The following is a 21,579-nucleotide window of genomic DNA, read 5'->3' as shown; positions in this document are numbered from 1 at the left end:
ATCGCGGCGATAGTCTCGCCGTGTGACAAAATTCGATACAAACCTTATGAGCCAATCTGCACAGGGCGATATTGTCGCGATTCTCTCGTCCATGGAGATGGCGCCTTATGGGGCAAGCGACGGGCCTGCCCGCGAAATTCAAATTATATTTGGTTTTTCGCAATTTGTAAATTAATACGACATCGTAGGCTTACGGAATTTTAATTGCGACAATGGCAGTATTATCCTCACAGGTTTATATAAAAATCTTTACTTGAAAAGGTCCAGTTTAAGAAATTAGCTTCCGTATCGACTAATTTGTGAGAATAGTCGATACTAGAGCTAATTTTTTAAACTGGACATTTTAGTCCGATAGTGTAGTGCGATAGGTACCGTGAGCGACATGAAGCGATTTGCCATGCAGCGCAGCTGCAGTTCAGTTCTAGTGCGTGGGCACCTTAAATCGTCCCTGCTGCAGTGTCTTGAGTAGATTGCTTTATAAATATTAATGTATGTTTAGAAAATAATTTAGATAACTTGAACTAATGACTAATGAATCACTTGCCAGCTACACATTGTTACTGTTAATAGATAATGCTATAGAAGAAATACGTTGTTGTTTTTTATATTTATTAGGTACGTAATAAGATAATAAAGGAGAAAAAAAAATATGACACAACATATGGTAACTTTTAGACCCACAATGTACCTAAATAATATTTGAATCACTTGTTTTCAAAACTGTCAAACTATGTGACTTTAGATGTCAGTCTTGAGCATTGTGTTAAAAGTAGAGTAGCTCTAAGTCTTTAATTTAAAATTGATTTTCCGTCCTTTATTAGCATTGTTAAAAGGAAAATGATGCAGACACTTTAAATTTATTTCAGAGAAAGACATTAGAATCGACGCCATTTATTCATTAAAATACTTTTACGACGTAAAATACTGATTTGTACACATAGTACACTTCAAAGCTCGATTTGTTTTCTGAAAACATCAAACAATGTTTCATTTATTTCCCAAACACTATTCAACACTTAGCTTTAACATAACAGTAACAAAGTGCTGCTTTGTAAGCAGTAATACATTTGTAAACAATTAAATTATATCTTAGAAAACTGGTCGACTTCTACAAACTGTAATATAATGCCCCTAACATCTCAGCAATCTGAGGCCGATGTGTACATTGTATAGTGTATTGGCACGAAAAAATACAATGAGCCTTATATTACTCATACCCGTGGCTGAAATTTGCTTAAACTATTGGTATCAACTATCAATCAACCCTATGCACTGTCCATCAGGATGATAAGATGGACTCAACAGTGCGATTTCTACGAAAGGCTGGAACGCTCAGTTGCTTGGCGGCACGTTATTGCGGGTAGCATGGCAAGTAGCCATAGCTGAAACCTCTTACAAGACTAGACTAAATACCGCGTGGATTTAGGATTTTAAAAATCCCGTGGGAACTCTTTGATTTTCAGGGATAAAAGTAGCCTATGTCCTTCCCCGGGAATAAAATTCCCTGGGGGAAAAATAAAACAAAATTTCGTCAAAATCGGTTTGATTGATGATGGGCTGTGAAAAGCTAGCAAACAGACAGATAGACGCACTTTCGCATTTTTTTTATTTTTTTTATTTATTGTATTTACATAATTCTTACAACTGTTTACATTGTATTCTTAGCGCCCTGAAGTCTTGGCGACTTGTCTGGGCGCTGCACATTCCTCTAAAAATTAAAAATTAAATTTACAATATTGCTATATATATCTATATGTATACCTATGGATAATGTCGTCATTTAACTATCATTATATTATTATTATTTTTGGGGTCTTACTTTTTTTTTAATTTAGCTTTGCTTGTCATGACTAATACTCTCCTTTCTCCTCCAATTAAGCGTAAAGCTTGTGCCAGGAGTGGGTACAACAATAGTGCAACAGGTGGGATTTGAACCGCCGACCTTCCAAAATTCAGTCTGCTCTTGATTGGTTTTTATTAATTTACTAGCTGATGCCCGCAGCTTCGCCCGCGTGGATTGGTCAGATCCCCTGCAGCATCAGGATTGAGGAGTTGGACTCCAAATTTTTTATGAAACAATGTCGCAAAGTTCCTCTATCGATTAAAAAAGAAATGACGCAAATCGGTTCAGAAATCTCGGAGATTTCAGTGTACATAGGTAGAAAAACACAACTCCCTTTTTAAAAGTCGGTTAAAAAAGTAGCCTATTTTACGCCCTGGTCAATCCTCTACTTGCCTGTGAAAGTCCCGTCAAAATCGGTTCAGCCGTTCCAAAGATTAGCCTTTTCAAACAGACAGACAGACAGACAGACAGACAGACAGACAGACAAAAATTTTAAAAACGTGTGATTCAGTTATGGTATCGTTCAAATAACCATATGAGCTTAATATGAGGTAGTTATTTCGAAATTACAGACAGACACTCCAATTTTATTTATTAGTATAGATTATTATTTATTAATTTACTATTATTCATTATTTTCAGCCATTCAACAAACCCTATAGAAATGGTGCAGTACTATAGAATGCCACTTGGGAACTCTGCCACACAGGAGGCCATTACACTATTAAGGAGCCTGCAAGAAATCGTCATTGCCACTGAGTTGCCAGACACAGTGCAAAATCCTGATATTAGGCTGGAGCCATGGCAACATAACATATCTGAGTCAGATGGAAAAAAAGTATGCTGTATTTTAAAAACTAACTTGACGATGCCCCGAAAAAACCAAAATTATGCTTTCTCAAAAATCGCGATGGAACTCTTTGATGTTCCGGGATAAATAGTAACATTTATCGGTTTTCTGGCCAAAGCCGTTTCTGTACCAAATGGATGATGTCTGCGACTAAGCCTCCGCTGTCTGTCCGCCCGTCTATCTGTCAGCGGGCTGTAACTTGTGAACCATAATAGGTACAGTGTAGACAGTGGAAATTTTCACAAAATGTGTATTTCTATTGTTGCTATAACAACACAAATAATAAGAATTTAAAAATGGCCGCCATGAAGATAAAAAACGTTATTTCATGTACGATGGTACCCTTCGTGTGCGAGTTCGACTCGCACTTGACCCATTTTTTTATAAATAAATCTGTAAATTGATTGAACTTTTTGATTTTCCGTGACAAAATGACCAAAAGCCTATGTCCGTCCCCGAGATGCAAGTTATCTGTGTACCGACCCAAAAAGAGGGGTGTTATAAGTTTGACGTGTGTATCTGTGTATGTCTGTGACATCGTAGCTCCTAAACTAATGAACCGATTTTAATTTAGTCTGCTTGATCAAGAGTGTTCTTAACTATAATCCAAGAAAATCGATTCAGCCGTTTGAAAGTTATCAGCTCTTTTCTATTTACTGTAACCTTCACTTGTCGGGGTGTTATAAATCTTTAATTTACACTTGTGAATAGGCTTTGACTTTGATTATGAGGAATCAAAAAGTAATTGAATTTTTCAATGAGAAAGATGCATCACAAATAATATTGCATTCGCGGGGTTCAGAAAGAGACTATTGTTAAATTTTAGACAGCAGCACTGTGCGAGCTGAATTGTACTTAATTGCGTCCTAATAAGATTCACTATTATTTACTAGTTATTATTATTGAAAAACGTCTTTGCGGAGTGATCCTATTGTAACTGGAAGTTACTATTAAACATGGTGGGTGTGGCAAATATAATGAAACAGGTGTGATATCCACAGATAAAAAAAGCAGTGAAAAACATGATAGAGTCAATGATAATGACTATAAATGAGATGGGTGCGTACGGTGGGGCGATAGGAATCATAGCGTACGTGGTCGCCTTCGAGAGACGCAAGCGTTGGGCGCAGAGCGAGCAGGAAGAATTGCTCTACAATATTGCCATCACTCAGTCCACTGAGTAAGTGCTCCACATTCATTATTATCATCGTCAGCCGGTAGACGCCCACTGAGGGACTTGAGGTCTTCGTAGGGACTTCCACACGCCGCTGTCTTGCGCTGCCTAAATTCAGCGGCTCCCTGTGACTCGTCTGATGAATCTGTCCACCTAGTGGCAGATTCTAATTTGCAGCACCTTGGGAACCCGATGTCTATTTGTTTTTCGAACTATGAGCCCTGCACATTGCCACTTAAGCTTTGCAACCTGGTTGTCGGATACTGTTTCTTATTTGATCATGTAGAGATGAAATCCTAGCATAGCTCTCTCCATCGCCAGCCGAGTGACTCTGAGCAGTTTTATGAGGCCTATAGTTAGCAACCATGTCTTGCATCCATATGACGTCATCATTCCATAGTAGTGCATAATATACTCCACATTACCACAAAGAGATACTTTATACAAGTCGGTCAATGGAGAGATCTAGGTAGAACAGTTCTGTGAGATGGCAGGGATGTATGGGGGAGAGATTATAACAATTTGTACTCACCGGCAGAACAAACGAATTATTTTGTGCATAGGTGCTACAACTGTGAAGCCGGTTCGTCAACCAAGCCTTGGGTACCATAACAAAATCGGACCATAAGTAGTATGGTATTGGGTTTGTCTGTCGCAAAAAAAAAAAATTGCAATGCTAGAAGAATCTATCACTGGGAGATACGAAGCTGCTGAAGTGCTCTGGCGGTATTATTGTATTTATGTGTACTAAATTTTTGTACAGTTTTTAGTTGATTATTTTTAGGGCAAGAGCGGTTCTAATTCATTCAATGGCAAACGAAAGTGGATATGAAAAAATTATTAAACATTCCTCTCAAAGGATAATACAACTACTGAATATTTTAAAAGAATATAGTCCAGCTTACTTATCACAGAATGGAGGTAAGATTACATTTTCGGATTTATTCCTTTACTTGTGCTATAAGACCTACCTACCTGCCAAATTTCATAATGCTAGGTCAACGGGAAGTACCCTATAGGTTTTCTTGACGGACGGATGGACGGACGGCCACACAGACAGACTGATAGACAGACAGACAAATAGGCAACAAAGTGATCCTATGAGGGTTCCGTTTATCCTTTTGAGGTACGAAACCCTAAAAAGCTTATTACAACGTCTGAGAGTCTAAGCCTGCACTGCGAAATATCACCGCGCGATTTAATTTTAAAACTAGGGCGATACAATATTTAAGCAAAACTTGAATCATGCCCTGAGAGACAGACAGCCAAACTTTTAAAAAAGCTGTGCTCTTCTATCAATACTAGAAGCTTCCTTTTTCAAAATATTTGATGCACAGGAATAATTGTCTATTACAGTTTTATTATAAGTATTGATTTTTAATTTAATCCATGAATTGATTTCAGTTACAATGAAAGTGAATCGCAACAGGAACTGTCTTTCTGGTTTAATCTTAACGCAGCAAAGGTTTACAACCAAAGTCCTTTATAATCTCTTGAAGGATGTCAAAGAAGTAAACCCTATCGAGTTTGACTTCTTGAAGCACGATTTTATCGTTGGATTTAACATTAACCCTTTCACTAATACTAGAGAACAACATTATATGAAGAAGTTAAGCCAGCAATCACTTTTGAAATTTAGAAATGGGTAAGTATTTTTTCCCCAATAAAGATCCTGCATGTGCATCAAAACACTACTAAAGTCACACTAAATGTGATTAAATAATATCTGCTGTATCTAATACCGGGTTAGCGTTTCGCCGATACATAAATCGAAACTAAAATAGAATAAAAAGCTCATTCTAATCTGAATATTATAAATGCGAAAGTGGGTCTGTCAGTCTGTCTTTCTCTATGTCTATCTGCTAGCTTGTCACGTCCGATCCAGATGACTGATTTTGATGAAATTCGAAAATTATAGGACCCACGGGATTTTTAAAACACCATTCTGCCGACGTAATTGCCAGAATCATCTGTTCAGTACAGATAAAGAATGTATCCCGAAAACGGACGAAGTGGCGGGCATCATAAATATGAAAATTTAGACGTTTGTTACTCCTAGACGCCAAAATGACAACCGATTTGGCTTTTGGGAATAGTGATACCTTATACCCTGAATAAAATACATAGGCTACTTTTTATCCCAGCAAATCAGTTATCGCAGAATTGTATCCACACAGTATGAGTTAAATTCACATAGGATTCTAATATCCTATGCGAATTGCAATAAGATACTAATATTCTATGTGAATTAAACTCTAATGCCATGCAAATAAGTTTGTTTTTACAATAATCCGCACTGTTGTTTCACTAGGCGGCTTAAGGCGCCATCTCCACGGACGAGTCGCGGCGATAGTTTCATCAAATTCGATACAACTCTTATTATTATAGGCCGGCCGATAAGAGTACTTCACCGACGACAGTAGGTCGGACTTGTTGCGATATGTGTGGCCCGCAGATGGCGCCTAAGGGCTAACCTATTTTGACATAATTAGATAGATTGGATAGCTTGCATTCCGCACTTGAATACAAAAAAAAATTAAAAAAAAAACAAAGACTATACGAACATAGTTGCGGGCATCAGGCATCAGCTACTGTGCAATAAACCACAATTATGATTCCAGAAACCTGAACTGTTTGATATCTACAAGTGTATTGGAAGAAGGTGTGGATATCCCACAGTGTTTGCTTGTGGTGCGATATGATCAGCCCCTGGAATATAGATCATATATACAGAGTAAAGGTAATCACTACTCATATTATAAATGCGAAAGTGTTTGTTTGTTGGTTTGTCCTTCAATCATGTCGCAACAGCGCAACGGATCGACGTGATTTTTTGATAGACCTGGGCGTGACATAAACTACTTTTTATCCCGGAAAATCAAAGAGCTCCCACGGGATTTTTAAAAAGTGAAATCCACGCAGATGAAGTTACGGGCATCATACAGCTACTCACTTAGTATAGAGATAGCTTGCGGAAAGGTTACTTTTTGTCCCAGAAATGTCTTTGAAATCCACTGGATTTTAAGAAACCTAAATCCACGCAGGCAAAGCCGCGGTCGTCATCTACTTATAAACATGAAAGTGTACGTTTTGCCGTCTGTTTGTTTGTCTCCTTTAGTTTAGCTTTTAGTTTGTCTGCTAGCTTTTCATGATACATTTGTTTAACCAATTTTGACAAAATTTGGTATAGAAATAGCTAGAAATTTGGCTTCAGAAAATCAGAGATTCCACAGGATTCTTAAAAACTTAAATCCATGTGGATAGAGTTGCAGGTATCATTTAATCGGTACAGAGATAGTTTGCATCCAGGACAGATTTTATCACCTTTTATCCCGGAAAATCAGAGTTCTCGCGGGATTTTTAAAAAACCTAAATCCACGCGAACGAAGTCGTGGGCATCATATAGTAATATATAAATTCTCTTTGTATTTTTTCAGGTCGAGCAAGAAGCAAGGTCTCTAGCTTCGTTTTACTTGTGGACGAATCTAAAAGAAATAAATTTGCTGATCAATATTTAGAGTTTCAAAAGATAGAAGAATATGTTCATAGAGTAAGATTTTTATTAATACTGATTACTAGAAGATCTATAGTAGAAAATTCAAGCCAAGCTGGTGCTTAGGATCCACTCAATCCACTAAAATCTGGGATATGGGTTTCAGTCGATTTTTAACAAAGCAATCTTCAAGTCAGATTGAAGTATTTGAACTGCACTATAAAATAATAAAACTATTTCAGTTAGGTAAGATTAGGTGTATTAAAGGTAAACGGGCATTACGGACCCACCTTTGCGAAAAGTTGCGGACATAAACCAAAATAGTTTTAAATCAAAAATAATATTGTAACCTTTCTGTATATATAAATATGTGTTTGATTTAAAATCTATGGGAGAAAAAAGTTATTAAACATTGAAAAATCAATAGTTTTTCTTTAATGGTAAGTACAAAACTTATTTCAATTTTTTCGTGATTCCCATGACCCACAACGTGTCAGTTTAGATCAGAACCGATTTGAATGTATTGTACTGTTAATTTCGTTTGCGTCCGCCGTGGGTGTGGTTTCCATACTTCAGTGCCCGTTTACCTTTATAGTTTTAATAAATTTTTTAATCCGTGTTTTTTGTTCCTTTTTTCTGTGTTTAAGTTAAAAGTAAATACAAAATAATTAAGTTAATAATTTTATAGTTATGGCCCACCAAGGGAAACTGCAGTTTTAAGTGGGTGGTTGGTGACCCAAAATTGTTAACGCTGAGATTTTTGATCTATAATTTGTATGGGATTACGTAACAGAGAGCGCTATACTAGTTTCCATGGATAGGGTATAGTTTTACTTTGACCGCAAATTCACTATTATTTTTTCACACGTTCCTATTAGTTGCTACACGGAAATACAGCAGATAGGGACGCGCCCACCGAAGAGGACATTCAAGATAACTTGTACGACGACGATGACGACGTCCCGCCTTACGTCACTAAACATGGCGGTAAGTTTGTTTCATTGAAATGTATAACGCGACGACATGTAAGATGATATATAACAGATGTAGTTTACAGGGTTTCGTACTGAAGGTCCTCAACGGGACCCTATAACTAAGCCTCCACTATCCGTCCGTCTGCCTGTCAGCGGGCCGGCCAAGTGCGAGTCAGACTGGTGCACTGAGGGTTCCGTACTCGAGTATTTTTTCCGACATTTTGCACGATAAATCAAAAACTCTCACGCATAAAAATAAATAAAAATCTGTTTTAGAATATACAGGTAAAGCCCTTTCATATGATACCCCACTTGGTATAGTTTTCTTACTTTGAAAATTTAAACACTTTTTAATTTTTTTAAAAGATGTTACCAGAAATTTACGGTTTTTGAATTTATTCCTTTTTTTGCTATAAGATCTACCTACCTGCCAAATTTCATGATTCTAGGTCAACGGGAATTACCCTATAGATTTTCTTGACGGACACGACGAACGGACAGATGGACGGACAGACAGACAGACAGACAGACAACAAAGTGATCCTATAAGGGTTCCGTTTTTCCGTTCGTTTTTGAGGTAAGGAACCCTAAAAACCAAGATGACGAACTTTAGCGGGCTGTATATTATGAAGCGTAATAGGTAGGTATACAGAATTGAAATTTTCACTGAGATATTTCTATTGCTGCCATATAAATATGATAAAAAACCAAGATGGCGAATTTCAAAATTATCCTATCCATTTGAGTTGCAACTCGCACTTGTGCGGTTTTTTCCAGCGAATCTGATGGCAACGCCCGCTATAAGCCCGTTGTCGCGCTACTACAGCGTTCAACATGGTAAATCTCTCAAAACTGTGCATGTAAACTTACATATTCATCGTGTTTAGTATCTTTACATCACTAAAAATTTTTTATCTATCTAATAATCATATTTGATTTGTGTCAGTATCATATTTAATCTGTCAAGAATGTACTGTGCCTCTTTCTCTCTGACGTGTGTTGAAAGTGCTCAGTGTTTTATTAAAATACTGGATGATGCCTGCTGCCACGCCCGAGTGGGCCTGAGTGGATTTAGGAGCTGAAAATCCCTAACACAATTTGGTCTTGGCCGGAATCACCGCCGAGGATCCCTAACACATCGTTCGGAACCCTCTCCATGCGATTTTATCTCGCACTTGTCCGGTTTTTCCCAGCTACCCTCATGGCGGCGTCCGCTATAAGCCTGTTGTCTCGCTACTGCAGCGTTCTGCCTCACGACCAGTTCACTAAGATCGTGCCGATGTGGATACAGGAGAAAGTTGCGACGCTCCCCTCGGTACTGCGGCTCATTACAATCATCATGCCTCTGCAGTGTCCAGTCAAGGAGCCTATAAAAGTAAGCTTTATATAATTTTTTTACGGTACCGTACCCATTGTGTAAGGAAAATGTATTCACCGTAAAGTAAAGAGCTAAATGGGTTGTGAAGCTGACGCAGCGACGTGATTTTTCACATGGATATATGTAATTAAATCCCTGGAGAGTGACAAAGGCTACTTTTTATACCGAAAAATCAGAAAACCCTCGGATATTTCTTAAATCTATACTAATAAATAAAATTGGAGTGTCTGTCTGTAATTTCGAAATAACTACCGCATATTAAGGTCATATGGTTATTTGAACGATACTATAACTGAATCACACGTATTTAAATTTTTTGTCTGTCTGTCTGTCTGTCTGTTTGAAAAGGCTAATCTTGGGAACGGCTGAACCGATTTTGACGGGATTTTCACAGACAACTAGAGAATTGTCCAGGGAGTAACATAGGCTACTTTTTTTAACCGACTTTCAAAAAGGGAGTTGTGTTTTTCTACCTATGTACACCGAAATCTCCGAGATTTCTGAACCGATTTGCGTCATTTCTTTTTTAATCGATAGAGGAACTTTGCGACGTTGTTTCATAAAAAATTTGAAGTCCAACTCCTCAATCCTGATGCTGCAGAGGATCTGAACAATCCACGCGGGCGAAGCTGCGGGCATCAGCTAGTGTAAGATAATCGCGGGCATCATACACATACATATAAAAAAGGAAAAGCTGACTGACTGATCTATCGCCCAGCTCAAACTACTGGACGAATTGGGCTGAAATTGGGCATGCAGATAGCTTTTACGACGTAGACATCCGTTTAGAAAGTATTTTTGAAAATTCAACCCCCTAATATTATGGGTTTAAAATTTGAACACTGACGATTGATTAAATGATTTCTTTGATTAACATATACCTACTTCTTATTAACAGGGTGTCCCACTTGAAAATTTAAAGTCGGCCAAGCGATCCGCAGCGCTCAACGCGTGCAAAAGGTTACACGAAGTGGGGGAACTGGACGAGTTAACCCTGTTGCCACGACAATACGGGTAAGCCATACGTATAACGGACTTTTTATCAGATATTTACAGGCCTCAATCGCTTAACAAAATACGCACGCACACGCTCGCACGTTCGAACGCACATACGTGCATTCTCATACGTGTACATGCACGCACGCATGCGCACGCATGCACACACACGGATAAAAACGTGCAATAGTACGCACTCATTTATTATTATTGGTAAATAATATTATTACTTTGGATATTATTTTATTGATACACGACAGTTTATTATCAGAGCCCACAATCAAAATCCATACCTAATTTTTTAAAGTGTTTGTCTGATTGCTAGCTTTTCACGCTCCAATCCAAACGTTAAATCGATTTTGATGAAATTTGGTGCAGAGACATTGGTACAGAATTTGGAAGAAGTGTTATTATTTCTTTTATTTGTAGGAAAATTGATTTCAATCTGGAAGAGGTTAAAGCGTGCTTTCTGAACTGGCGGGAAGAAGAAGACCACGGAGACTCTAATGTACCCAAGCCGGGTGTTAAGAAAAGAGTGCGAAAGCACCTGAAAGTTGTACGTAAATGTTTTAGTTTCGTTTTCTAACTTATTTAGGCTGGCCGCTTACTGTCCTACTCACTCTGTGAACATTAGAAGCGTACGTCCGATCCGTCAACATTCTAACTATTAAAGCAAGTGTTATTTATTAGGGCCTCACACTAAAGTTTGTATACACTGTTTTGTCAAGATAATAAAGATTTATTTATTTGTTATTATTATTATTTATTATTTAATTGCATAAAATGCACATAACTCCGAAAAGTTAGAAGTGCACGTCTTCTATCGAACCTCGGAAGCCCGACTTGGAGACTGATGTCTTATAACCACTAGACTATCACCGCTTGTAATATTAATCACAGTTTTAAGATTATTAATTATTTGTCAACTTAAAAATAAAACTGCAAGGGTTCCAAACTAACTACTACTTTTCACATGTAGTGGAGCTCACGGTAAATTCGAACGTTGAAACCAGGGTGTTTAGGTCCATTTTACCCTGACGTCAAATGTTTCGACACTCGAAATCCATCCACGTTGTCGACCGCATTCGTACGAAGCTTACTTGAACTGAAATGACTAGTGTAATGGTAGCGTTTATGCAATTCTTGCGACATATTTAAAACTGTATTTAACTTTTGTTTGATTGAAATAAAACATTTATTATTGTTACCTTTTTATGTATTTTTTGTATTTTCAAAATCATTTATTCAAAGTAGGTACAATTGTACTCCTTTTGATGGTCGGAATTGTTAAAGCACCATATAGTGGCGATAATTAATTAGGTAACTTAAAACTAAAGCTACGAGGGTTCCAAACGCGCTCAAGCCTGAGAAGAGCCCACAACAAACTCAGCCGGGTATTCTTTTTTTTATTATCACCACTTTACAAAATCACTTTTACTTATTAGAACTATCAAAGCTGATTGGCAACTCATTGCCAAGCTTTCGTATCGTTTTAATATTTTACATTATAATAGGATTTTCCGTTTTGTTTTAGTACCCAAAGTGTTTGGACGCTCCGTCAGATGGGCTATACGATCAAATCTATTACCTGCACATCATAAAACTAACCGTGGCATTCGCTGAGCCCACCGAATCCCGCGAAAAGGCCCTGTACAGCTTACTTCGAAAACCGGAGGGCTACGGTCTAGTGACGATGCAGCCACTGCCTATACTATGCAGCTTCCCGATGTTCCTTACCGTTGGCGAAGTGAAAACCTCTCTGGAAGTGAATTATGCGTCGATTCGGCTGAGCGCAGCTCATTTCGAATTGATTAAAAGGTAAAATTAATCAATCAATTTAGAGCCTCTATATCTCAACGGTTGAGGAGCGGACTGAATTCCAAAAGGTCGGCAGTTCAAACCCCACCCGTTGCACTATTGTCATACCCACTCCTGGCACAATCTTTACGCTTAATTGGAGGGGAGAGGGGAGTATTAGTCATGATTAGCATGGCTTATATTCTTTAAAAAAAAATGCAAATTTGGATTATTATACATTGGTCTTAATTTAAACTTATAATAATTACAGTCAAATTTAGCCTTACAGCATGCAATATTTTGCACAGTAATAAAAAAAAGTATAAATTAAATATAATGTCTAATAAAAATTTAGGGGACTTCGTCTGTGGTGGCGTTTGCTGGCGCGCGTGTTGTGCCTTTTTGGAGTGTTTTTTGTTGGAAGTGGCCGGTTTTTTCGTTCTGCTGGTGTTTATTGGTGGTGGAACTGACTGAGAGGCGCTCTAAAGGGGCGCCGCGTGTATGTCGGCAGGCGCCGGCACAGACGGGGTCCATACTTATACATATAGTTTCCCTAACTTGTGAATAACTACTAACTTGGCATTGGCTAATCAGTGTAAAGCCAGACGAAAAAAAAAAATTATTCTAATGTCAAAAATTGCCGCTATTGCGAAACTATTCGGGTTTATATCGACTAAATACGTCAGTATAGCTGGTACACTGTATACTTAAAATGGAAATACCTCACTCACGTTAATTTGAACATTAAAATTCCCAAATGTAATCGAGTTTAAAACTTGCAGGTTTCATTTTTTCGTTTTCGACCAAGTTATCGAAGTGGCCAAGAAGTTCCTCATATTTGACGGAGAGGCCAACAACCTTTACCTGGTGCCTGTCAAAGAGAGCGAAGGCTACGATATAGACTGGGCGTTTATGCAGAACTACGGCGAGATTCGACCCGTTGTCGAGCCGCCTGTCAGTGTGAGTAAGAGTTTACTTGAGTTAGTAAGACTGTAGCTATGGAAGAGTGAATATCAGGCAACAGAAAATCATCCCCACCTGATGATTACAAACACGTAATCTAAAACCTTGAGCGGTTACGCACTCATTCGATTCGAGTCCGTGACAATATGGATATAAAAAAACTACGATAGTTTGACAGCTCTAACTTAAATTTAAAACTGTCAAACAGCAGACCTCATAGTAATTAATTAATAAGAGAATGCGAATACTCTAAAATTAAGTTGTGCCCAGAATATGTACCAATTATATTCTTTTGCATGGTCATACTACGAAGTCAATTTTGTTAAAATTAGTCAAATCCTTTTAAGTTTTAAGAAAATAAATCTAATAAGTTAAAACTTTACGATGATGTCATCCTACGTCTATGTCTACTTGCAGGAAAGAATTTCACTTGAAGTAACGAGGGAAACATACCAGAACAGCGTCGTCACTCCCTGGTATCGAGGGAGCATTATGCCCGACAGGTATGATATCTTTTGATCAGTTTTCCCCTCCAATTTTAATATGTATGTATTAACAAAAACAACAAAACAAAGCTATGTATGTATGGTGGGGGCTTCGGCCGTAGCTTATGACCACCTTACCGGCAAAGCCGTGCGTTTTGAGATGTAGCGTTCTGGTAAAATAATAAATCACTAAAACTACAAGATAAGGCAAATAGTTATTGGCATTGGATTATGTATAGGTAGTATATTATTAACCGCTAAGGCTGAGATCTTTATAGGTACTTTGACTTTGCTCAGACTTAAGACTGTTAAAACGAGACAGCGCTACACGGATGGCATACATCTGTCGCGCTTTAACAAAACTTAGTCTAAGCAAAGTTAAAGTGCGCTGTATAGATTTCAACCTAAGGTTTTGCTAGCGTTATGATTACATCCTGTATATTTAGATTTATTTTTAAAGCATTTTGTTCTAGGTACATAGTGTCCGATGTACTTGAATACATGACACCTCAGTCTAGATTCGACTCCAACTCCTTTGAAACATTCGAGGACTATTACTTGAGCAAGCATAATCTACAGATCTTTGGCAGAAAAGACCAGCCGATGCTCGAGGTATGCTAATCGTTTCCTTCATCATAATCAACCCATCGCCGGCTCACTACAGAGCACGGGTCTCCTCTCAGAGTGAAAAGAATTTGGCCATAGTCTACTACACTAGCCAAGTGCGGATTAGCAGACTTCACACGCCTTTGAGAACACTATGGAGAACTCTTCAGGCATGCACGATGCAGGTTTCCTCAAGATGTTTTCCTTCACCGTTAGCAAGTGATTCGCATTTATAATATTGGTATGGATTTCGTGAACATTTATTAAGTAAAATAAACAACTTGAAATATTGTTACTGTATGTTGGTGGATTAATGGCGCAGACGTGTTTATTTCTGAACTTTCAAGATGTTTATGTATTAACAGAATTTATAACGAAATCTTACAGCCTATAGTTTTAGTAATGTTTCTTTATTTATAAGGAATTATTGTTACTAACTTTGTATATGGACCTCTTTATGGTCTGAAATAAATATTATTTATTTATTGTATTTAATCTAGCGTATGTAATTCTGTATCGCCTTTCTTCCAAATCGATGCGATTTTATTGAGGAGTTGCATTTTTATGTTACCATTAATGTGAACACGTTCTGTTCAAACTATGAAATGTACATATTCCATACAACCGGCAGCACTTATATATTTTCTTGGTTTGAAGGTCCGTCGCATCAACTCCCGCATGAACTGCCTGTTGCCACGCGCGGCTACCATCAAAGCGCTGACGGACAAGCAGCGCAAGCAGATCTCCATCGCACAGGGGGACGACAAACCGCGCTGCTATAACGAGATTTTCGTACCCGAGTTTTGTCTCAAGGACGAGTACCCCGGCGTTATGTGGTACAAGGCTGTTCTGCTGCCGAGCATTGTGCACAGGTTGTTATTATATATTTATATTGTTTAGCTTACACCTACTTATTGTTCGCGACAGGTCGAGATGGCAATTTTCTAGTGAGTTGACATCACATAATCGGTGTCAAATTTGTAGTGAAAAAATTCTTTACATACACAAACTGATTTTGGTAGTGCTGTTAGAGGAAGTCTGTTTCTGTGGGATACGTATGTTGTCAACTGCAAATCCCCAAAACTGAATAAAATAGCTTTATAGGCTAACAAAGTAATTAGGTTGTATATAGGCAGGTTAAGTGGTTTATAGGCATAAATACTTTGTTTAAAATTTCATAACATTTTTAGAATAACAATGCTGTTGACGGCCGAAGAACTCCGTGCTCAGATTGCAAGGGATACAATAAGAGGATACAGACCATTGCTAAAAGGTAAAAATACTTTCTTGGATCTTCCTATCTCGCGTACAATCTGAGAAAGGGACTCGCCATATTTACTCCATTCTATGTGCCAACTGTCATATCAAAAACACGGTTACAGTTGAAAGTTTCTTGTCCAAATTTCAATAGAATAGTAAAAAGAATCTTTGAATATATGTATATGACTTCAAATCTATGCAACTCAACAATAAGCAAACTTTCAGCGAATTTTCAATCCATATCATAATATTTATTACTTTATAATTTTCAAAAACCTTTCAATAACGAATACCTGAAAATTGCCCGCCCTAGCAAAAAAAAAAGTGAAATAAAAATAAGTTTTCAAGATGTGGAAACTCGATTTTGTTTGGTTTTCAGGTCAAGAATGGCTGCCGATAGAAATAGATTTGCAAGTAGCTACAAAGTCGCTCCTATCCAATATTGAGGAGCCGACAGCTGTGAATAGTATTGACAGGTAATTGAATTTAAAAGTGAAAACTTAAAAGGCCTCAGCCTGTTGGCCGATTTTAGGATCAGTAAAAAACCAAGGTCGCGTCTATTGCTTCGGAATGCTAATTTTATTAATTTTAAAATTTGTTCCTTAGCACAACCATTTAAGGTTCAACTTATAATGGAAGTGTCAAGTATGCTTTCAATAGTCGTAGTACCTCCTAACAGTTCCTAATTTTAGAATTTTTTATTGATGAAGTTCCATCCCATAGATAAACGCGTCCCATCTTAGGGCACATCATCACTTTCCATCAGGTATGATTGTGGTCAAGTGCTTGCCTATAATGAATAAAAAAAAGTCTGTTTTATTGTTTCCATTAGAATAAACAATCCAATCGACGCGGCACCAAGGACACCCAACATCATATCTGTAAAGGAAAGCGTGTACCAACTTCAAAAGAAGAAGATTACCAAGGAATACCCGTGGGAAGTAAGTGTCTCTATTGTAACTAAAGGCTCAAATAAACAACGAGTGATGGAAACATTCAACGCGGCTCTTAGTAGTTGTAATATGAGGAGCTGTATGGAGACGTTCACACACTCAGCCGCATCTTACCAGTAATATCAAGAAAAAAATCCGATGCGCGCCTGAAGAAACTATTCATAGATTGCCTATTAGACCCTACAGACTGTCAGAATTTTGCTGGATTCGACGTCCGCTTCAGATGGTCGCAAAGTGAGTGTGATAACGCGACACTGGCGAAGTGCATTGTGCTGGTGTGGCACTGCTAAAAGCCATTTTACAAAATAAGAAGAAGAGAGTGATTGACATATAGTTTATGATCAACGCGCGCAAGGCGGTTTCAGGCTAGTAATTTTTCTGCGCGTATTAGACTCGTTTTGACATACACTTACAAACGGGCTACTTTTCGCGCTGTAATCCGAACAAGTGTGCACATTTTTATCTAGCGTGTTCGTTCGAATCAGAGAGTTAGTCAGTAGTAATACGGGTTTGACGAAGAAACTACTCGCGCGTATACGAGACAAGCAGTACTCTCAGTATGAGATTTTACTTCTCACCAATTTTGATAGTTTTCGAGAGTCAAAACAAAATTACGTCAAACTAAAATGGATCTAAAGATCCTTGATTTTAAGTCAAAAATTCAGTAATATTGATTTTAATTTCGCAACGTTTCCGCTTAGAGCGCTGGCTGTAGTATATGTATGTACAAACTTGAGCATTAAAACAAGGCAGTTAAGGATCATTTTACTTTAACGCTAAATTGTTTCGACTCTCAAATACTATCAACTTTGGTGAGAAGTAATATCATATACTGAGGGCACTGATCTACGCTCGTACTTCGCACGCGATGTACGCGCTTACGCAAAGCACTTCTATTCTACTAACTAATCTGAAACCGTTCTTATAACTGTGTTGCTGTCTTGCCAGCCGCTGCGGTGTGACGTGCTTCATAAAGTTTCTTGTGTTGCAAGTCGTACACGTGAATGTGCGTACATTTTTGTGTAATCAGTTATTGTATTTAACCAAAATTCGAACCACATTTTTTCTTTCAGGTTTTTAGTATACTTAGAGGCATAACTTTGTAAATCTTTGACTAGGTAATTATGGGTATTTTTTTTACATTTGCTGAAGTAGAACACAGTACGAGTGCACTTTATGAAATAAATGCGACATTTTGACGTTGAATTAACACAACTGTATGTTTTAGGCGTTGTTTGTCTGCCGTAGAAGTAGGTAGATATGACATTGGCCATTTACACGTTGACAATTACATCATTTCAACACTACTATATTCAAGTTTTTTCTGATTCACTTATGTGCACCGGTATAATCGCAATAAAACTGCGTATCCACTAGGTGCCTCTTCTCACGGGTCAAGGGAATCCTCAACTCATGACAGTTTAAGTGAAGACGATGCCTTAAACCTAAGGCAAGTCAGGCTGTGAAGTAAAACAAATCGACCGATACGTAAAAAAAATTTAACGCGCCGAAATGTGCCTCTGAACCATACTTTTAGTGGAGACGAACTAGCCGACACATCCACTTGACCAGCCTCTTCTTTTTCTTATCCTTTGGGGCTATTGCAGGTTCTTGAATACCCTGTACCACGTCGACAGTCTCCAATCCATTGTAATCGTCACCACTTTATAGTTCCTTGTCAAAACTTGTGGCCGCCAGATACAGCAGCACCTTTCCGACCAGCCTCAGTTTGCCTCAAATCGAGGCTGCTTAAATGGACAGGGAGCTTTACACTGCATTTAATTTGACACGATGCGCAATTAATTTAAGACTTGAAAAACAATTAAAGGAGCACAAAAGTATCAACAATTTTGCTTTGAGACGCCACTTCTTTTTGTAGTGATGCCACATTTAGGTAGTTAAGAATTTTTAACGATCTCTGTTTAGTAGTTATAGAGTGAACACTAATTAATAGATAGACCGATGATGTCACTAAAAATCCTCATAAATTTTTATAACTTAAATGTGTATACCTACAGATTTTTTAAATTTCGGCTTGCCATTACTCAACAATTCTGATAAACCTGGAATATGGAAACGTTAGTAACGTTACAAAATTAGCCTATTAGGTATAACATGATTAGTTTTTACGTCAATCAAAAATTTATTTATTTTATTAGAAATATACACCATTAAATGGTGATAATCAATTACGTAAACTTAAGCGAAAACTAAAGCTACAAGGATTCCAAATGCTCCTCGGTTTGAGAAGAGCTCACAACAGATTATATATGTAATTTATACAAGACCATATACTTACTGACCATAGACTAGTGGAGCCCCTAGAGCAATTTTTTTATATTTCTGGTCAAGCTATAAGTAGGGTAGCGATCATATTTTACGGATATCTATTTATTTCAACTAGGAAACCAATGAACCGATAGACATCGAGCGCACGCTTTCCACGGTGACGCTGATGGACATCGAGTGTTACGACACGTTTGTCACAGCGCCATTCATTGACCCGGCCAAAAGTCCCAGTCGAAATGTGTTACTGTCACCGCCTAGGATTGTGACCAGTTCGGCTGCCATACTGCCCCCACCTTTAAAGTAAGTTCATCATCATCAACTCATCACCGGCTCTCTACTGAGCACCGGGCTCCTCCCAGAATAAGCAGGGGTTGGCCATAGTCTACCACGCTTACTAAGTACGTATTTGCTTCATACAACTTTGAGAACTTGATAGAGCACTCTCAGGCATGCCGATTTCTTCACGATGTTTTCCTTCACTGTTAAAGCAAGTGATATTTATTTGGCCAAAACCGACATAACTCGGAAAAGTTAGAGGTTAAATCGAATCCCTGGCCTCCCGAATAGGAGGCGGACGTCTTAACTACTGGGCTATCACGGCTTTAAAGTAAACTACTTTGTTTGAAAGAATACATTTCAAAAATTGCGTAACCGACAGGGATTGAACCTGCATCCTGTCGTCCTTGGATGCCCTGTACCACTTCAACTGTGTCCGATCCATTGTAATCGTCACCAATTTTACAGTTCCATGTCAATACTTGTGGCTGCCAGGTACCTGTCTAAAATTAGAGTAGCTTCTGAGGGATCTACACATTGTACGCCCTGAGGGGCGTACAATGTGTAGCTCCCCTGTTTCCCTGGGTGGATACTACGTTTTTGTATTAGAATAGGCTAATAGTAGATTAAGTGAATTTGAGTCTTGACTAAATCCTGGCATAGTCTGCAGATATCTGTGTCCTGGAGCTTAAGGTTGTACACAATATATCTGTTCAGTCCACAAACCACAATGACAAGTTAGACCTCGCACTAAAACGCGACTGTAAAATGACCTACAGCCTCAATAGCTCAACGGTTAAAGGAGTGGACTGAAATTCGAATTTGCCGATTCAAACCCCACTCGTTGCACTATTGTCGTACCTACTCCTAGCACAAGCTTTGCGCACAAGGAGAGTATTAGTTATCATGATAAACTTGGTTATTATTCTTTTTTTTTTAAACAGTTTATCGGTAATTATTCTGTTAAAAAAAACTTTCTATGGCAGGTACGACGACAAAATAGCGATTCTATCCAAAACGCCCACGATCCGCGGCCCCGAGTTGCGCGATGTCGTGGCGGCGCTCACGACAATAAACTCTAACGACACGTTCAACCTGGAGCGCGCCGAAACGTTGGGAGACTCGTTCCTGAAGTTCGCGGCCAGCCTCTACCTCTTCCACAAGTTCCCAGCGCTGGACGAGGGGCAGCTGACCAACATCAAGGGTCGGCTTATTGGCAACAGGTAACTACTTGACATTTTCCGAATATCACTCATGGTGACGAGTGCATCTTCTTGACGAGAGATGAGACTTCCAGAAGTTACATTACTTTTCTTCTCTTTGCGCCGCTTTAATAGAAAGAGAGAAAGGAAATTTATAATGGCATATTCGACTTAAGCGTGCCGAGACACTGGGGGAATTCCTTCTTCATGTTCGCGGCTAGTTGTATCAATTCCACAAGTTCCCGACACTGGACGAGGAACAGCTTAGGTGCCAACATTAAGTGTCGGCTGATTGCCAACCGGTAACATTTGACTGATTCCCACAAGTAACTTTTCGACTTTCTTGAGGTTGAGCGCAGGAGTCGCGAGCCTAATACGATTACCTATCGTGTAAATCGCCGATTTTTTGAAGTGAAAACTTTTTAGGTGCATTAGTCGACTTTGCGATGGATAAAAACTTCATGGTCGTGTCACCGACATGCTAATTCAAAGTTCTTTAACACAATTTATTCAGGTTCAGTTTTTAATGGAAGTGTCAAGTATGATTTCGGTAGTCAGAGTACCTCCTAACAGCTCATAATTTTTTTCATAGTTTTTAGTTTTCACTTCTGACTGCCAATTTTTTTTATAACCAAGTATATTTTGTTGTTTCGTCTTAGGAATCTGTACTACGCAGGCGAGCGCGTACGGTTAGGCGGGCGGATGAAAGTGGAACAATTCAGTCCCAGGCGGGACTTCGTAGTGCCCGGCTTTTCCGCTCCACAAGAAGTTATCTCCTTCATCGAGGAACGGCACGTGAGTACTGTCAAATTCCTTCATCATATTTTCCTAATGTCAGATTATGTGAGCAATACACTTTTAAGCAAAGCCTAGAGTTAACTTGATGTCGGAAACAAAACTGTTGTATAAATTTCTCGTGTGGGCGTGCTCTAAGCTGAGAAAGCGCACTTGGACTTTGCTTAGACTAAAGACACTGTTAAAAAGGGATAAGGCATAAATCTGTCTCGTTTCAACTGAAACTTAAGTCTAAGCAAAGTTAA

At 38.5% G+C, this 21,579-nt stretch overlaps 1 protein-coding gene and 1 long non-coding RNA gene across 4 annotated transcripts in view; one reads left to right on the top strand and one right to left on the bottom strand.

Annotated features, from left to right (window-relative positions):
- LOC123870396 (endoribonuclease Dicer) overlaps positions 1–21,579 on the top strand; it is a 47,920-nt gene that overhangs the window by 5,041 nt on the left and 21,300 nt on the right. For all 3 annotated transcript variants that reach the window (XM_045913679.1, XM_045913678.1, XM_045913676.1), the window contains exons 7-27: positions 2,486–2,681; positions 3,695–3,873; positions 4,652–4,788; positions 5,272–5,512; positions 6,489–6,607; positions 7,305–7,417; positions 8,239–8,347; positions 9,528–9,709; positions 10,611–10,726; positions 11,138–11,264; positions 12,243–12,526; positions 13,288–13,465; positions 13,886–13,971; positions 14,427–14,565; positions 15,217–15,431; positions 15,750–15,832; positions 16,199–16,295; positions 16,652–16,760; positions 19,177–19,361; positions 20,324–20,560; positions 21,199–21,334. In XM_045913679.1, coding sequence (XP_045769635.1) covers positions 2,486–2,681; positions 3,695–3,873; positions 4,652–4,788; positions 5,272–5,512; positions 6,489–6,607; positions 7,305–7,417; positions 8,239–8,347; positions 9,528–9,709; positions 10,611–10,726; positions 11,138–11,264; positions 12,243–12,526; positions 13,288–13,465; positions 13,886–13,971; positions 14,427–14,565; positions 15,217–15,431; positions 15,750–15,832; positions 16,199–16,295; positions 16,652–16,760; positions 19,177–19,361; positions 20,324–20,560; positions 21,199–21,334 — 3,268 coding nt within the window. The remainder of the gene's footprint in view (positions 1–2,485; positions 2,682–3,694; positions 3,874–4,651; positions 4,789–5,271; positions 5,513–6,488; positions 6,608–7,304; positions 7,418–8,238; positions 8,348–9,527; positions 9,710–10,610; positions 10,727–11,137; positions 11,265–12,242; positions 12,527–13,287; positions 13,466–13,885; positions 13,972–14,426; positions 14,566–15,216; positions 15,432–15,749; positions 15,833–16,198; positions 16,296–16,651; positions 16,761–19,176; positions 19,362–20,323; positions 20,561–21,198; positions 21,335–21,579) is intronic.
- On the bottom strand, positions 995–7,844 carry LOC123870405. Its single transcript, XR_006797072.1, has 3 exons — positions 7,647–7,844; positions 6,817–6,819; positions 995–1,005 (listed from the first exon to the last, which is right to left on the bottom strand). It is a non-coding gene; the product is annotated as an uncharacterized LOC123870405 (long non-coding RNA).

Source organism: Maniola jurtina, chromosome 12 (genome assembly GCF_905333055.1).
Source record: "Maniola jurtina chromosome 12, ilManJurt1.1, whole genome shotgun sequence".
Classification (NCBI taxonomy): Eukaryota; Metazoa; Arthropoda; class Insecta; order Lepidoptera; family Nymphalidae; genus Maniola; species Maniola jurtina.
Note: the sequence above shows the minus strand (reverse complement) of the source record. Positions and strands in the feature narration are given on the sequence as shown.